Source organism: Bombina bombina, chromosome 5 (assembly GCF_027579735.1).
Source record: "Bombina bombina isolate aBomBom1 chromosome 5, aBomBom1.pri, whole genome shotgun sequence".
NCBI lineage: Eukaryota > Metazoa > Chordata > Amphibia > Anura > Bombinatoridae > Bombina > Bombina bombina.
Genome location: NC_069503.1, coordinates 888,465,290 through 888,482,035, shown reverse-complemented (window position 1 = coordinate 888,482,035; position 16,746 = coordinate 888,465,290). Strand labels below are relative to the sequence as shown.

The following is a 16,746-nucleotide window of genomic DNA, read 5'->3' as shown; positions in this document are numbered from 1 at the left end:
ATCCCAAAAAGAAAATTTAATTAAGGTTGAAAACTAACTCCAAAGTAACTTGTAAGACCTGGAGCTCCTCAAACACACGTCCTACCTTAACAGCTATAGGCTCCACAACCTACAAATCTTAACTTTTTCATGCCAATTGATATTGCCACAGCTGGAACAACAGTAAATAACATGTGCGTCACCACAGTCTCCGAAGCTGTTGTCGGATGTATACAAAAACACTGATAAAGTATTCCTTTAGGAGCGCAAAGAGATGGCTACCGGAACACCAGGAACTTCACAAGAGTGGCTGTATTGTGTTTCTGGTGATGTTTGAGACATCTGGGTAGTGTACAGGGAGGGCAAAAATCGTCTCCATCTCTGTGCACCAAAGGACATGACGTCCTTGTCATCCATAAGCACATGAAATTGCTGGCATTTTTGTTGCTTCAAGAAGTTCATTTTTTGTGGTGATAGATAGTACTGAATTAAATAAACTTTGGTTTCCTACCATACTCAAGACAATCTTGTATTTCAAAATTCGTACTTGCTGTGGGAAACAGTGGCCTGTCCATACCAGGAAGATGATTTAGACAGAAGTAACGAGCTCTGCTTGCAGGTGACACATGTTTATCGTCAATCATCAAAGGGGTTGCGTGCAGAATATGGCTGATGGCCCCTTATTCACATGTTTGTCCAGAGCCACAACATTTGCAAACAGCCAGAAGAAAGGTCGTTTCTCACCAGCCTAAGTTGAGCTTCATTTACCAAATGCTGATATTCAAAAAAATAGACAAACAGTGCCTTAAATAACACATTTGCGATATGGATTCACCAGAGCAAGGTCATTGCAAGTACTAAGTTCCCACGATAACAAAATTAAAATGCCACAACTATGCAATCTTCACCTTCAGATTATTATTGTCACACTCCATTGTACTCCTATGCCCAGCTCCCAGCTCCCTGCTCTTGTTTTTGTTGAGGGTCCTGGAGCCTCTGCTGAAAAGGCATATGGATAATAAAGTGTACTGGGTGTCTGTTCAATTTTTTTTTTTATTTCCCGGTTGCAAGTAATTATCTCAGTGTTTCTAAAATCAATGCCTTTCCTGTAATCTATAATTCAAAAAGATTGACATATGTCATCTTTCATGCTGTTGTTTCAGTTGAGGCTCCGGGACCCTCGTATTAACAAGGCCTGAGGATAAATAAGTGTAACCGGTGTCTAATGAATGTTTTTTTCTACAGGGAGTGCAGAATTATTAGGCAAATGAGTATTTTGACCACATCATCCTCTTTATGCATGTTGTCTTACTCAAAGCTGTATAGGCTTGAAAGCCTACTACCAATTAAGCATATTAGGTGATGTGCATCTCTGTAATGAGAAGGGGTGTGGTTTAATGACATCAACACCCTATATCAGGTGTGCATAATTATTAGGCAACTTCCTTTCCTTTGGCAAAATGGGTCAAAAGAAGGACTTGACAGGCTCAGAAAAGTCAAAAATAGTGAGATATCTTGCAGAGGGATGCAGCACTCTTAAAATTGCAAAGCTTCTGAAGCGTGATCATCGAACAATCAAGCGTTTCATTCAAAATAGTCAACAGGGTCGCAAGAAGCATGTGGAAAAACCAAGGCGCAAAATAACTGCCCATGAACTGAGAAAAGTCAAGCGTGCAGCTGCCAAGATGCCACTTGCCACCAGTTTGGCCATATTTCAGAGCTGCAACATCACTGGAGTGCCCAAAAGCACAAGGTGTGCAATACTCAGAGACATGGCCAAGGTAAGAAAGGCTGAAAGACGACCACCACTGAACAAGAGACACAAGCTGAAACGTGAAGACTGGGCCAAGAAATATCTCAAGACTGATTTTTCTAAGGTTTTATGGACTGATGAAATGAGAGTCTTGATGGGCCAGATGGATGGGCCCGTGGCTGGATTGGTAAAGGGCAGAGAGCTCCAGTCCGACTCAGACGCCAGCAAGGTGGAGGTGGAGTACTGGTTTGGGCTGGTATCATCAAAGATGAGCTTGTGGGGCCTTTTCGGGTTGAGGATGGAGTCAAGCTCAACTCCCAGTCCTACTGCCAGTTTCTGAAAGACACCTTCTTCAAGCAGTGGTACAGGAAGAAGTCTGCATCCTTCAAGAAAAACATGATTTTCATGCAGGACAATGCTCCATCACACGCGTCCAAGTACTCCACAGAGTGGCTGGCAAGAAAGGGTATAAAAGAAGAAAATCTAATGACATTGCATCCTTGTTCACTTGATCTGAACCCCATTGAGAACCTGTGGTCCATCATCAAATGTGAGATTTACAAGGAGGGAAAACAGTACACCTCTCTGAACAGTGTCTGGGAGGCTGTGGTTGCTGCTGCACGCAATGTTGATGGTGAACAGATCAAAACACTGACAGAATCCATGGATGGCAGGCTTTTGAGTGTCCTTGCAAAGAAATGTGGCTATATTGGTCACTGATTTGTTTTTGTTTTGTTTTTGAATGTCAGAAATGTATATTTGTGAATGTTGAGATGTTATATTGGTTTCACTGGTAAAAATAAATAATTGAAATGGGTATATATTTGTTTTTTGTTAAGTTGCCTAATAATTATGCACAGTAATAGTCACCTGCACACACAGATATGCCCCTAAAATAGCTATAACTAAAAACAAACTAAAAACTACTTCCAAAACTATTCAGCTTTGATATTAATGAGTTTTTTGGGTTCATTGAGAACATGGTTGTTGTTCAATAATAAAATTAATCCTCAAAAATACAACTTGCCTAATAATTCTGCACTCCCTGTATTACACGGGTCATATAAATGATCTGTGGGTTTCTAAAATCAATGCCTTTCCTGTAATCTTTTATTCAAAAGTATGACATATCTCCTCTTTCATGCTGTTGTTTCGGTTGAGGCTCCGGGACCATCGTATTAAAAAGGCCTGAGCATAAATAAGTGTCACGGGTGTGTAATCAATTTTTTTTTCTAATTTCACGGTTGCAAATAATGATCTGTGGGTTTCTAAAATCAATGCCTTTCCTGTAATCTTTTATTCAAAAGTATGACATATCTCCTCTTTCCTGCTGTTGTTTCGGTTGAGCCTCCGGGACCCTCGTATTAAAAAGGCCTGAGCATAAATAAGTGTGACGGCTGTCTAATCAATGTTTTTGTCTAATTTCACGGTTGCAAATAATGATCTGTGGGTTTCTAAAATAAATGCCTTTCCTGTAATCTTTTATTCAAAAGGATGACATATCTCCTCTTTCATGCTGTTGTTTTGGTTGAGGCTCCGGGACCCTCGTATTAAAAAGGCCTGAGCATAAATAAGTGTCACGGCTGTCTAATCAATGTTTTTGTCTAATTTCACGGTTGCAAATAATGATCTATGGGTTTCTAAAATCAATGCCTTTCCTGTAATCTTTTATTCAAAAGGATGACATATCTCCTCTTTCATGCTGTTGTTTCGGTTGAGGCTCCGGGACCCTCGTATTAAAAAGGCCTGAGCATAAATAAGTGTGACGGGTGTGTAATCAATTTTTTTTTCTAAATTCACAGTTGCAAATAATGATCTGTGGGTTTCTAAAATCAATGCCTTTCCTGTAATCTTTTATTCAAAAGGATGACATATCTCCTCTTTCATGCTGTTGTTTCGGTTGAGCCTCCGGGACCCTCGTATTAAAAAGGCCTGAGCATAAATAAGTGTCACGGCTGTCTAATCAATGTTTTTGTGTAATTTCATGGTTGCAAATAATGATCTGTGGCTTTCTAAAATCAATGCCTTTCCTGTAATCTTTTATTCAAAAGTATGACATATCTCCTCTTTCATGCTGTTGTTTCGGTTGAGGCTCCGGGACCCTCGTATTAAAAAGGCCTGAGCATAAATAAGTGTCACAGCTGTGTAATCAATTTTTTTTCTAAATTCACGGTTGCAAATAATGATCTGTGGTTTTCTAAAATCAATGCCTTTCCTGTAATCTTTTATTCAAAAGGATGACATATCTCCTCTTTCATGCTGTTGTTTCGGTTGAGGCTCCAGGACCCTCGTATTAAAAAGGCCTGAGCATAAATAAGTGTCACGGCTGTCTAATCAATGTCTTTGTGTAATTTCATGGTTGCAAATAATGATCTGTGGCTTTCTAAAATCAATGCCTTTGCTGTAATCTTTTATTCAAAAGTATGACATATCTCCTCTTTCATGCTGTTGTTTCGGTTGAGGCTCCGGGACCCTCGTATTAAAAAGGCCTGAGCATAAATAAGTGTGACGGCTGTGTAATCAATTTTTTTTTCTAAATTCACGGTTGCAAATAATGATCTGTGGGTTTCTAAAATCAATGCCTTTCCTGTAATCTTTTATTCAAAAGGATGACATATCTCCTCTTTCATGCTGTTTCGGTTGAGGCTCCGGGACCCTTGTATTAAAAAGGCCTGAGCATAAATAAGTGTCACGGCTGTCTAATCAATGTTTTTGTCTAATTTCACGGTTGCAAATAATGATCTGTGGCTTTCTAAAATCAATGCCTTTCCTGTAATCTTTTATTCAAAAGGATGACATATCTCCTCTTTCATGCTGTTGTTTCGATTGAGGCTCCGGGACCCTCGTATTAAAAAGGCCTGAGCATAAATAAGTGTCACAGCTGTGTAATCAATTTTTTTTCTAAATTCACGGTTGCAAATAATGATCTGTGGGTTTCTAAAATCAATGCCTTTCCTGTAATCTTTTATTCAAAAGGATGACATATCTCCTCTTTCATGCTGTTGTTTCGGTTGAGGCTCCAGGACCCTCGTATTAAAAAGGCCTGAGCATAAATAAGTGTCACGGCTGTCTAATCAATGTCTTTGTGTAATTTCATGGTTGCAAATAATGATCTGTGGCTTTCTAAAATCAATGCCTTTGCTGTAATCTTTTATTCAAAAGTATGACATATCTCCTCTTTCATGCTGTTGTTTCGGTTGAGGCTCCGGGACCCTCGTATTAAAAAGGCCTGAGCATAAATAAGTGTGACGGCTGTGTAATCAATTTTTTTTTCTAAATTCACGGTTGCAAATAATGATCTGTGGGTTTCTAAAATCAATGCCTTTCCTGTAATCTTTTATTCAAAAGGATGACATATCTCCTCTTTCATGCTGTTTCGGTTGAGGCTCCGGTACCCTCATATTAAAAAGGCCTGAGCATAAATAAGTGTCACGGCTGTCTAATCAATGTTTTTGTCTTATTTCACGGTTGCAAATAATGATCTGTGGCTTTCTAAAATCAATGCCTTTCCTGTAATCTTTTATTCAAAAGGATGACATATCTCCTCTTTCATGCTGTTGTTTCGGTTGAGGCTCCGGGACCCTCGTATTAAAAAGGCCTGAGCATAAATAAGTGTCACGGCTGTGTAATCAATTTTTTTTTCTAAATTCACGGTTGCAAATAATGATCTGTGGGTTTCTAAAATCAATGCCTTTCCTGTAATCTTTTATTCAAAAGGATGACATATCTCCTCTTTCATGCTGTTGTTTCGGTTGGGGCTCCAGGACCCTCGTATTAAAAAGGCCTGAGCATAAATAAGTGTGACGGGTGTGTAATCAATTTTTTTTTCTAAATTCACGGTTGCAAATAATGATCTGTGGGTTTCTAAAATCAATGCCTTTCCTGTAATCTTTTATTCAAAAGGATGACATATCTCCTCTTTCATGCTGTTGTTTCGGTTGAGGCTCCGGGACCCTCGTATTAAAAAGGCCTGAGCATAAATAAGTGTCACGGCTGTGTAATCAATTTTTTTTTCTAAATTCACGGTTGCAAATAATGATCTGTGGGTTTCTAAAATCAATGCCTTTACTGTAATCTTTTATTCAAAAGGATGACAGTACTACCAAAATACAGCCAATGAAGGGCCTTAGGAAGACTGAGCCAAGGTTGGATTGTAGTATTTGGTTAGGCTAATCATGATGGCCATGTAGACCACCACCACCGAGAGTCCTGGAAGTAACAGGGATGATGAGATGAAAGAGCTAAGAATAGTAGAACTTGAAACAACAGAGTTAGCCATGGGTGTTAGTGCAAAACCGCTTGGCTTTTATTTGGCTTTGGGTGCGGCTATTCATGCAGGCCATATAGAGCTGACAACATTCGGTGTCGTATCAGCTATTAAACTAATAAGAACAGTACTACCAAAATACAGCCAATGAAGGGCCTTAGGAAGACTGAGCCAAGGTTGGATTGTAGTATTTGGTTAGGCTAATCATGATGGCCATGTAGACTACCATAGTAATAATAACAGTACTAGCAAAATACAGCCAATGAAGGGCCTTAGGAAGACTGAGCCAAGGTTGGATTGTAGTATTTGGTTAGGCTAATCATGATGGCCATGTAGACCACCACCACCGAGAGTCCTGGAAGTAACAGGGATGATGAGATGAAAGTGCTAAGAATAGTACTACTTGAAACAACAGAGTTAGCCATGGGTGTTAATCCAAGACCACTTGGATTTATTTTTGTATTGGGTGCAGCTAATCATGCAGGCCATATAGAGCTGACAACATTCGGTGTTGTATCAGCTATAAAAATAATAAGAACTGTACTACCAAAATACAGCCAATGAAGGGCCTTAGGAAGACTGGGCCAAGGTTGTATTGTAGTATTTGGTTAGGCTAATCATGATGGCCATGTAGACCACCACCACCGAGAGTCCTGGAAGTAACAGGGATGATGAGATGAAAGAGCTAAGAATAGTAGAACTTGAAACAACAGAGTTAGCCATGGGTGTTAGTGCAAAACAGCTTGGCTTTTTTTTGGCTTTGGGTGCGGCTATTCATGCAGGCCATATAGAGCTGTCAACATTCGGTGTCGTATCAGCTATTAAACTAATAAGAACAGTACTACCAAAATACAGCCAATGAAGGGCCTTAGGAAGACTGGGCCAAGGTTGGATTGTAGTATTTGGTTAGGCTAATCATGATGGCCATGTAGACCACCACCACCGAGAGTCCTGGAAGTAACAGGGATGATGAGATGAAAGAGCTAAGAATAGTAGAACTTGAAACAACAGAGTTAGCCATGGGTGTTAGTGCAAAACCGCTTGGCTTTTTTTTGGCTTTGGGTGCGGCTATTCATGCAGGCCATATAGAGCTGACAACATTCGGTGTCGTATCAGCTATTAAACTAATAAGAACAGTACTACCAAAATACAGCCAATGAAGGGCCTTAGGAAGACTGAGCCAAGGTTGGATTGTAGTATTTGGTTATGCTAATCATGATGGCCATGTAGACCACCATAGTAATAAGAACAGTACTAGCAAAATACAGCCAATGAAGGGCCTTAGGAAGACTGAGCCAAGGTTGGATTGTAGTATTTGGTTAGGCTAATCATGATGGCCATGTAGACCACCACCACCAAGAGTCCTGGAAGTAACAGGGATGATGAGATGAAAGTGCTAAGAATAGTACTACTTGAAACAACAGAGTTAGCTATGGGTGTTAATCCAAGACCGCTTGGATTTATTTTTGTATTGGGTGCAGCTAATCATGCAGGCCATATAGAGCTGACAACATTCGGTGTTGTATCAGCTATAAAAATAATAAGAACTGTACTATCAAAATACAGACAATGAAGGGCCTATGAAGACTGAGCAAAGGTTGGATTGTAGTATTTTGTTCAGCTAATCATGATGGCCATGTAGACCGCCCGTAACAGGGATGAAAGTGCTAAGAATAGTACTAATTGAAACAACAGAGTTAGCCATGGGTGTTAGTCTAAGACCACTCGGCTTTTTTTTTGGGTTTGGGTGCAGCTAATCATGAAGGACAGATAGACCTGCCACCATTTGGTGTTGTAACAGGTATGAAAATGCAAAGAACAGTACTACATAACACAACCTACGTACCATTGGTCCCAGAACATATGTTTGGTTGTTATATTTTGAAAGGGTAATCATGCAGGCCATATAGACCTCCACCGATAGAGTGAGTATGAGTAACAGCTATTAAAATGCGAAGGACATTACTAATTAACACAACATAGTTACCATGGGTCGCAGACCAAGAGCAGATGTCTTATTATTATATTTTGTATGGGTAATCATCCAGGCCGTATAGACCTCACCAAATAGGGGGAGTTACAGAGATTAAAGTGCTAAGAATGGTAGTACTTAAAACACAACCTCGTTAAAATAGGTAGCAGACCACATGTCTTATTATTATAATTTTTCAGGGTAATCTGGCAGGCCATATAGAACTCCCACGATAGGGGGGGGGGGGAACAGGGATTAAAGTGCTAAGAAAAGTACTAATTGACACAAGCTAGTTGGGTCCAAGAACGCATGTTTGATTATTAGAATTTATTAGGGTAATTATATATCTAACAAATATATCTATTTCTCTTCTATCGATTCTATCTAACTATCAATCTATGTATATCTATCTATCCTATCTATCACTATCAATCTATCTTCTGTCCGGGATGTTTTGAGACAGCCACTTTGGGAATGTTAGTTGATTTAGACCCATTATGGCTTAAAAGCAGACTCTGCATCAACTATGTAATTTTCCATGGGAGTTTTGCCAGGGATCCCCCTCCAGCATGCAACAGTCCAGGTGTTAGGACCATTGAAACAACTTTTCCATCACTATTGTGGCCAGAAAGAGTCCTTGTAGGTTTTAAAGTTCGCCTGCCTATTGAATTCAATGGCGGTTCGCGCGGTTCGCGCGTTCGCGAACAATACCGGAAGTTCGAGTCCGCGGTTCGCGAACCGAAAATTTTAGGTTCGCGACATCACTATTGGCTAGTTGGGACTGGCACACAGGCAGGAGGAAAATGCAATTAAGGGCACTAGTAGACTGCAGATTGAAAGAAAAACAGTGATGATTGACAAATTTTGCAATACTGTTAAAAGAAATATGATTGCTGCCACTAATTGGATAGTTGGGCCTGGCACACAGGCTGGCAGGCAATAGAAAAGTGCAATTCAATGGCACAAGCAAACTGAGGATTAAGATCAACAATAAAAAAATTTTTAATTTTAATTAGTAACTATACTGTGACAACAAATATGATTGGTGTAAATAGTTGGCAAGACGGCCTGGCACAAAAGGCTGGCAGGCAGGAGGTAGATGCAATTCAAGGACACTAGGAGACTGATTACTGACAGCTAAAACAGTGATGATTGACAATTTTTGCAATACTGTTAAAAGAAATATGATTGCTGGCAACAATTGGCTAGGTGGGCCTGGCTCACAACAGGCTGCAAGGCAGCAGGAAAGTTCTATTCAATGGCACCAGCAAACTGAGGATTCTCAACAACTATTACCAACAATTTTATTTTTTAATTATTAAGAATACTGTCACAACAACTATGATTGGTGTAAATATTTTTCAAGTAGGCCTGGCACACAGGCTTGGAAGGCAGTAGAAAAGTGCAATTCTAGGGCACGAGCAAACTGAGAATTAAGATCATCAACAATCAAGAATTTTTAAATTGAAATTAGTAACTATACTGTGACCAAAAATTAGGATTGTTGTAAATAGTTGGCAAGACGGCCTGGCACAAAAGGATGGCAGGCAGGAGGTAGATGCAATTCAAGGACACTAGGAGACTGATTACTGACAGTCAAAACAGTGATGATTGACAATTTTTGCAATACTGTTAAAAGAAATATGATTGCTGGCAACAAATGGCTAGGTGGGCCTGGCTCACAGCAGGCTGCAAGGCAGGAGGAAAGTGCTATTCAATGGCACCAGCAAACTGAGGATTCAAATCACAACAACTATTACCAAAAATTTTATTTTTTAATTATTAGAATACTGTCACAACAAATATGATTGGTGTAAATATTTTTCAAGTAGGCCTGGCACACAGGCTTGGAAGGCTATAGAAAAGTGCAATTCTAGGGCACGAGCAAACTGAGGATTAAGATCATCAACAATCAAGATTTTTTTAATTTTAATTAGTAACTATACTGTGACAAAAAATTAGGATTGGTGTAAATAGTTGGCAAGACGGCCTGGCACAAAAGGATGGCAGGCAGGAGGTAGATGCAATTCAAGGACACTAGGAGACTGATTACTGACAGTCTAAACAGTGATGATTGACAATTTTTGCAATACTGTTAACAGAAATATGATTGCTGACAACAATTGGCTAGGTGGGCCTGGCTCACAGCAGGCTGCAAGGCAGGAGGAAAGTGCAATTCAATGGCACCAGCAAACTGAGGATTCAAATTACAGCAACTATTACCAAAAATTTTAATTTTTAATTATTAGAATACTGTCACAACAAATATGATTGGTGTAAATATTTTTTAAGTAGGCCTGGCACACAGGCTTGGAAGGCTGTAGAAAAGTGCAATTCTAGGGCACGAGCAAACTGAGGATTAAGATCATCAACAATAAAGATTTTTTTAATTTTAATTAGTAACTATACTGTGAAAAAAAATTAGGATTGGTGTAAATAGTTGGAAAAACGGCCTGGCACAAAAGGCTGGCAGGCAGGAGGTAGATGCAATTCAAGGACACTAGGAGACTGATTACTGACAGTCTAAACAGTGATGATTGACATTTTTTGCAATAATGTTAACAGAAATATGATTGCTGACAACAATTGGCTAGGTGGGCCTTGCTCACAGCAGGCTGCAAGGCAGGAGGAAAGTTCTATTCAATGGCACCAGCAAACTGAGGATTCAAATCACAGCAACTATTACCAAAAATTTTAATTTTTAATTATTAGAATACTGTCACAACAAATATGATTGGTGTAAATATTTTTTAAGTAGGCCTGGCACACAGGCTTGGAAGGCTGTAGAAAAGTGCAATTCTAGGGCACAAGCAAAATGAGGATTAAGATCAACATTAAAAAAACTTTTTCTTTAAATTAATAACTATACTGCCTGTGACAACAATTATGATTGGTGTAAATAGTTGGCTAGACGGCCTGGCACAAAAGGCTGGCAGTGGCAGGCAGGAGGTAAATGAAATTCAATGGCACTAGGAGACTGAATATTTGCAGTCCAAAAAATTATGATTTTTTTTTTAATTACTGTTACAAGAATTGTGATTGGTGCCACTAATTGGCTACTTGGGCCTGGCAGACAGGCTGGCAGATATGAGTCGTGGATGGTAGGTAGGGCAGCAATTTAACACAGTATGCTGTGTAAGTGACAAAAACACAGGACTGATAGAAAATTAAGTTACATTACATTAGCAAAAAAATTTTATATTAAAATTAAGGTGAAGGAGAATAGATGTGAGTGCTGGGTGGCTGCCTGGCACAGACCAATTAACCAAAAGACTGAAAAAAAGAGGTATATTAATGCTGAGTGAGCCTGACAGACACAGGCATCATAGTAAATGTAATTAGATTACACTAGCAAATTTTTTTTTTTTTTTTTTTTTATTTAAAATAATGTTATAAACGGATATTAACACTGGTGGCTGCTGGCTGGCACAGAGCAATGAACCAGAGTATATGCTGTGTGACACTGGCCTGATAGAAAATGAAAAAAAATTACACTAGAAAAATAATTAAATTTTTGGGTTAGTTAAAATTAAACTAATGTTGTTAGGGAGATATCAGTGGTGGCAGTAGTCACAGCATATGCTGTGTGCCTTAGTGATGTCCCGAACTGTGCGCCCGCGAACGGTTCACAGCGAACATAGCTTGTTCGCGTTTGTGGGCGAACACATGGCGATGTTCGATCAGCCCCTATGTGTCATCATTGTGGAAACTTTGACCCTTTATGTCACAGCCGCCTGACACATTAGAGCCAATCAACATCAGACACTCCCTCACAGACACTCCCAGCTACTCGGAATCCGCCATTTTAGACTCATAACGACCTTGCTTTTTTAATGAGAGGACGTGTTGTGTTTTTGCTCCTGACATTAATAGGAAAAACATAGCTAGGCTAGTGTATTTACAGTCCAGAAGGACTCCACTCATCTCTTCTGCAAGCACAGCACCCCAAAAAGCCCTTTTTAGGGCTATATTTCGTGCCGTTTTTTTTCTTTGCGTGTTTTATTCGTCTCATTTTGCCATCTGTGATTTAGTAACAGCAATTGTTCCCTCATATTCCATTTTTAACTTGACTATTAAATAGTGTCAGCAAGATGAGACTGCCTTTCAGTACAGAATATATGGTATAATGCATCTAGATCTGCCAAGAATGAAACATTAATAGCATACACTCATTTTCATATCCAAAGGCATAACACAAAGTGTCATCACATAAAGAAATATACTGCAACATGCAGACTAATTCATTTACAGATGCTATGTAAGTAGAAGATTGCTTTTACTTATTATTTTCATAATGCCTTGCTTGGGATTTACAAAATTAAGTCCATATTCTTTTAATAATTAAATAACATTTATTTTAAATCACAGTTTGATGTCTGAATATTTTTAATAAAGCTGAACTAACATTTTAATTAGTGTGTGTATATGTATATATATATTTACAGGCTGTTGCCCGCGTTTTCATACAAAGAGAGAAGCGCTCTACCAGGAACGAACAACAGCTCAGTGGCTTGTTCTATGGCGATTAACCACCCGGAAGCAGCCTCTTTTAGACCAGTGTGCTTTTCACAGAAGAAAACTTTCCGAAAGTATATCATTCTGATCCTGCCAATTAAGGTCAGTCCAGCCCCGAAATACCAGGCAATTCTCCTCTGAACAAGGAACATGACAACCCCAGACGATCGTTTCGGCCTCCTATGGGCCTCGTCAGTGAGGTGCAGCCACATTCCTCTAAGCACACTGGGCAAGGAGTCCACGTCTGGTTTCCCCCATCACCCATAGGGAGACTTCCCCAGGGTCATAATAATTTGCATACAAAGAGAGAAGCGCTCTACCAGGAACGAACAACAGCTCAGTGGCTTGTTCTATGGCGATTAACCACCCGGAAGCAGCCTCTTTTAGACCAGTGTGCTTTTCACAGAAGAAAACTTTCCTGAAGTATATCAGTCTGATCCTGCCAATTAAGGTCAGTCCAGCCCCGAAATACCAGGCAATTCTCCTCTGAACAAGGAACATGACAACCCCAGACGATCGTTCGGCCTCCTATGGGCCTCGTCAGTGAGGTGCAGCCACATTCCTCTAAGCACATTGGGCAAGGAGTCCACGTATGGTTTCCCCCATCACCCATAGGGAGACTTCCCCAGGGTCATAATAATTTGCATACAAAGAGAAAAGCGCTCTACCAGGAACGAACAACAGCTCAGTGGCTTGTTCTATGGCGATTAATCACCCGGAAGCAGCCTCTTTTAGACCAGTGTGCTTTTCACAGAAGAAAACTTTCCTGAAGTATATCAGTCTGATCCTGCCAATTAAGGTCAGTCCAGCCCCAAAATACCAGGCAATTCTCCTCTGAACAAGGAACATGACAACCCCAGACGATCGTTTCGGCCTCCTATGGGCCTCGTCAGTGAGGTGCAGCCACATTCCTCTAAGCACACTGGGCAAGGAGTCCACGTCTGGTTTCCCCCATCACCCATAGGGAGACTTCCCCAGGGTCATAATAATTTGCATACAATGAGAGAAGCGCTCTACCAGGAACGAACAACAGCTCAGTGGCTTGTTCTATGGCGATTAACCCCCCGGAAGCAGCCTCTTTTAGACCAGTGTGCTTTTCACAGAAGAAAACTTTCCTGAAGTATATCAGTCTGATCCTGCCAATTAAGGTCAGTCCAGCCCCGAAATACCAGGCAATTCTCCTCTGAACCCGCATTTTCACTTGCATGGATTTTGTGATTCGTAAAAAAAGCAAAAAAAAATCGACAACTCGCAACAATATGTGCCCTCACGTGTGTGCCCATTAGGGTTGCACACTGCATAATTTTGGCAGCTTTACTTATTCAGAGAGCCATCAGTCTAATGGATTAGAATGCAATAGAAAAATAAACCAAAAACTACCTAATAGTTTTTGCATAAAAAACCCTTATGTTAATGTTTGTAAACTTATTCTCAATTTTATTTTTTGTAAAGAAAATATGTTAGCTATGTGCATTCATTTTGTTATGAATGCACGAAATTTAAAGAAAATGGACGAATAATGACAAATTCATCAGTTTTCATTTGTTTCCTTTAATAAGTTAGAAATACTTACCTTTAGCTCTCTGGAGATCTTTGCTAACCCGCTCCTCTTCTTCACAGAGTCCCGACTGTGCTAATAGGAGGATTAGCCTGGCACCTCCCAGGGCGTGCACTAAAGTAGAAGGTCCTTTAGCGCAGGCCCTGGGAGCTGCCTCGCTAAGCTTCATATTAGTGCGTCTGGCACTTTGTGAAGAAGAGGAACAGGCTAGTGGGACTCTGCAGCATGCTAAAGGTAAGTATAAAGCTACAGGTGAAGTTTTAATAATGAATGTAAATGTTTCACAAATGGTCGGTATTCATTTAGTTTAAAACAATATGAATACAGAATAGCATGGGTGCTATATTTGAAATACAAAGTATTTTGATTAATTGGAGAGAAAGATTTGGCCAATCCGAAAATTTTGCCTGTGCATATGTCTAAAATATATTGTGATTCTGAACTTATTGACCTTCATTTATCTATGATATGATCTTGAGAAGTGTGTGTTGCACTTATAGTGTAAACTGAATGTTTTGTATAGGACCATAAGATCCATGTTGACATTCATCAAAAATGTGATTTGTGACATAAAAAATTGACATTTGACATGGTTGTATGGAAACACTGTGTACTGAAGAATAATTTAATTGTAATTCAACTATTTTTATTTTAAGAATTTAAAATGCTGCCTATTAACTAATTAAATAAAATGTACAATTTACACACAATCACATAGAAACATAGATAAAATAAAAATGCAAAAATGTAAACTTTATTTGAATGCATACTTCCAAAACACATACCCAGTGTTTTTCCCATTTCCAAAGAATGACAGCAGGTCCAAGAGATCTTGCAGGATTCATGCTGGCTCCAGTGTAATTGATCTATTAACATATTGAAATATTTAATTATTACAATTTAATTTAAGCTAATTTGGTTTATTTGTTTGATATATGACAGATCGTTGTCAGAGTAATAAAAAAATACATAAGCTCTAGAGAAAACACAAGGTCACACTCACAGAACATAACTTACTCAAACTCATAATGTCTTCAGAGAGCGAAAAAAGTAGCATCATTTTGAAAATTTTAAACAAAAATATGTATGAAAAGTAGCATAACTGTATCAATATTAATAATAAAAATAACAACTCAGAGTGCAGAAGTAACTAGAAATTAATAGAACATTGAGAGAACTTTTAATCAAATATAACATCTAGCGACCACTCACGGTGTATAATTTACTTGAACAGGAACTCCAAATGTCTTCAGATTTTTTAAGTAAAGTTGTAGAGCGGAAAACAGCTAAAAACAGGGTTTGCATAATTATAGGATTGAAGCTTCCTTTCATTGCTGTAGTGTATAAAACAAGTGCAGTATTAACAAAGGTGATCCATGTTTCTGTTTAACCCTTTCATTTTGCAAATAGCTTTTTTTCTGCACTTGCAGAGAGTTCCTTTGACATAATTACTATGCAGTTTTCTGGTTGTGTGCTGATGAAGACGAGGAAGTTATAGGCCCTCCCATTTAGATAAATATTTCCGGGTCCCCTGGGGCAGCATAAACACAGGGGCCCCTTTGGAACATAGCAAGGTGATTGATGGCATCAACATTCAATAGATAAAGCAGATAATGGCACCATGTCATGTTCCACACTTATAGAGTTAACTAGTACAAATGTAACCATATTGTTTTTTACTTCTTGTTAAATTATGTTTCAGTTAAGTCTGAAGCCACTGGAAATTACAATGGCTCACCCTAATATGTCATAGAACCATATAACATGATTAGCAAGTTACACTATTGTTTTCCCTTAGAGACATTAGCATTTGAACTCTATTCCTTAGTCATTCAATTGACTTGATGTAGGAAAGCTTTTAGGCTGCAGAGGGGACTCGATGATAAGGTGAGATCATGTTCAATATTAATGTCTCGCACAGCAAATGAGAACTGCTACAACATGAAAAAACAATAATTACATTCATGACAAATAGAATTCCAGCTTGCAAAAACACAATTTATGCTTACCTGATAAATTTATTTCTCTAGTGGTGTATCCAGTCCACGGATCATCCATTACTTATGGGATATTCTCACTCCCAACAGGAATTTGCAAGAGGACCCACAGCAAAGCTGTTATATAGCTCCTCCCCTCACTACCATATCCAGTCAATCAACCAAAAACAAGCAGAGAAAGGAAAAACCATAGGGTGCAGTGGTGACTGTAGTTTAAATTTAAAAATAACCTGCCTTAAAATGACAGGGCGGGCCGTGGACTGGATACACCACTAGAAAAAATATATTTATCAGGTAAGCATAAATTGTGTTTTCTCTAGTAAGGTGTATCCAGTCCACGGATCATCCATTACTTATGGGATACCAATACCAAAGCTAAAGTACACGGATGAAGGGAGGGACAAGGCAGGTACTTAAACGGGAGGTACCACTGCCTGTAAAACCTTTCTCCCAAAAATAGCCTCCGAAGAAGCAAAAGTATCAAATTTGTAGAATTTTGAAAAAGTATGAAGCGAAGACCAAGTCGCCGTCTTGCAAATCTGTTCAACAGAAGCCTCATTTTAAAGGCCCAAGTGGAAGCCACAGCTCTAGTAGAATGAGCTGTAATCCTTTCAGGGGGCTGCTGTCCAGCAGTCTCATAGGCTAAGCGTATTATGCTTCTTAGCCAAAAAGAAAGAGAGGTTGCCAAAGCCTTTTGACCTCTCC

The 16,746-nt window shown here is 39.3% G+C and overlaps 1 protein-coding gene across 1 annotated transcript in view; it reads right to left on the bottom strand.

Annotated features, from left to right (window-relative positions):
• LOC128661649 (aquaporin-4-like) overlaps positions 1-16,746 on the bottom strand; it is a 97,738-nt gene that overhangs the window by 57,666 nt on the left and 23,326 nt on the right. The window contains exon 3 of the mRNA XM_053715878.1: positions 14,830-14,910. Coding sequence (XP_053571853.1) covers positions 14,830-14,910 — 81 coding nt within the window. The remainder of the gene's footprint in view (positions 1-14,829; positions 14,911-16,746) is intronic.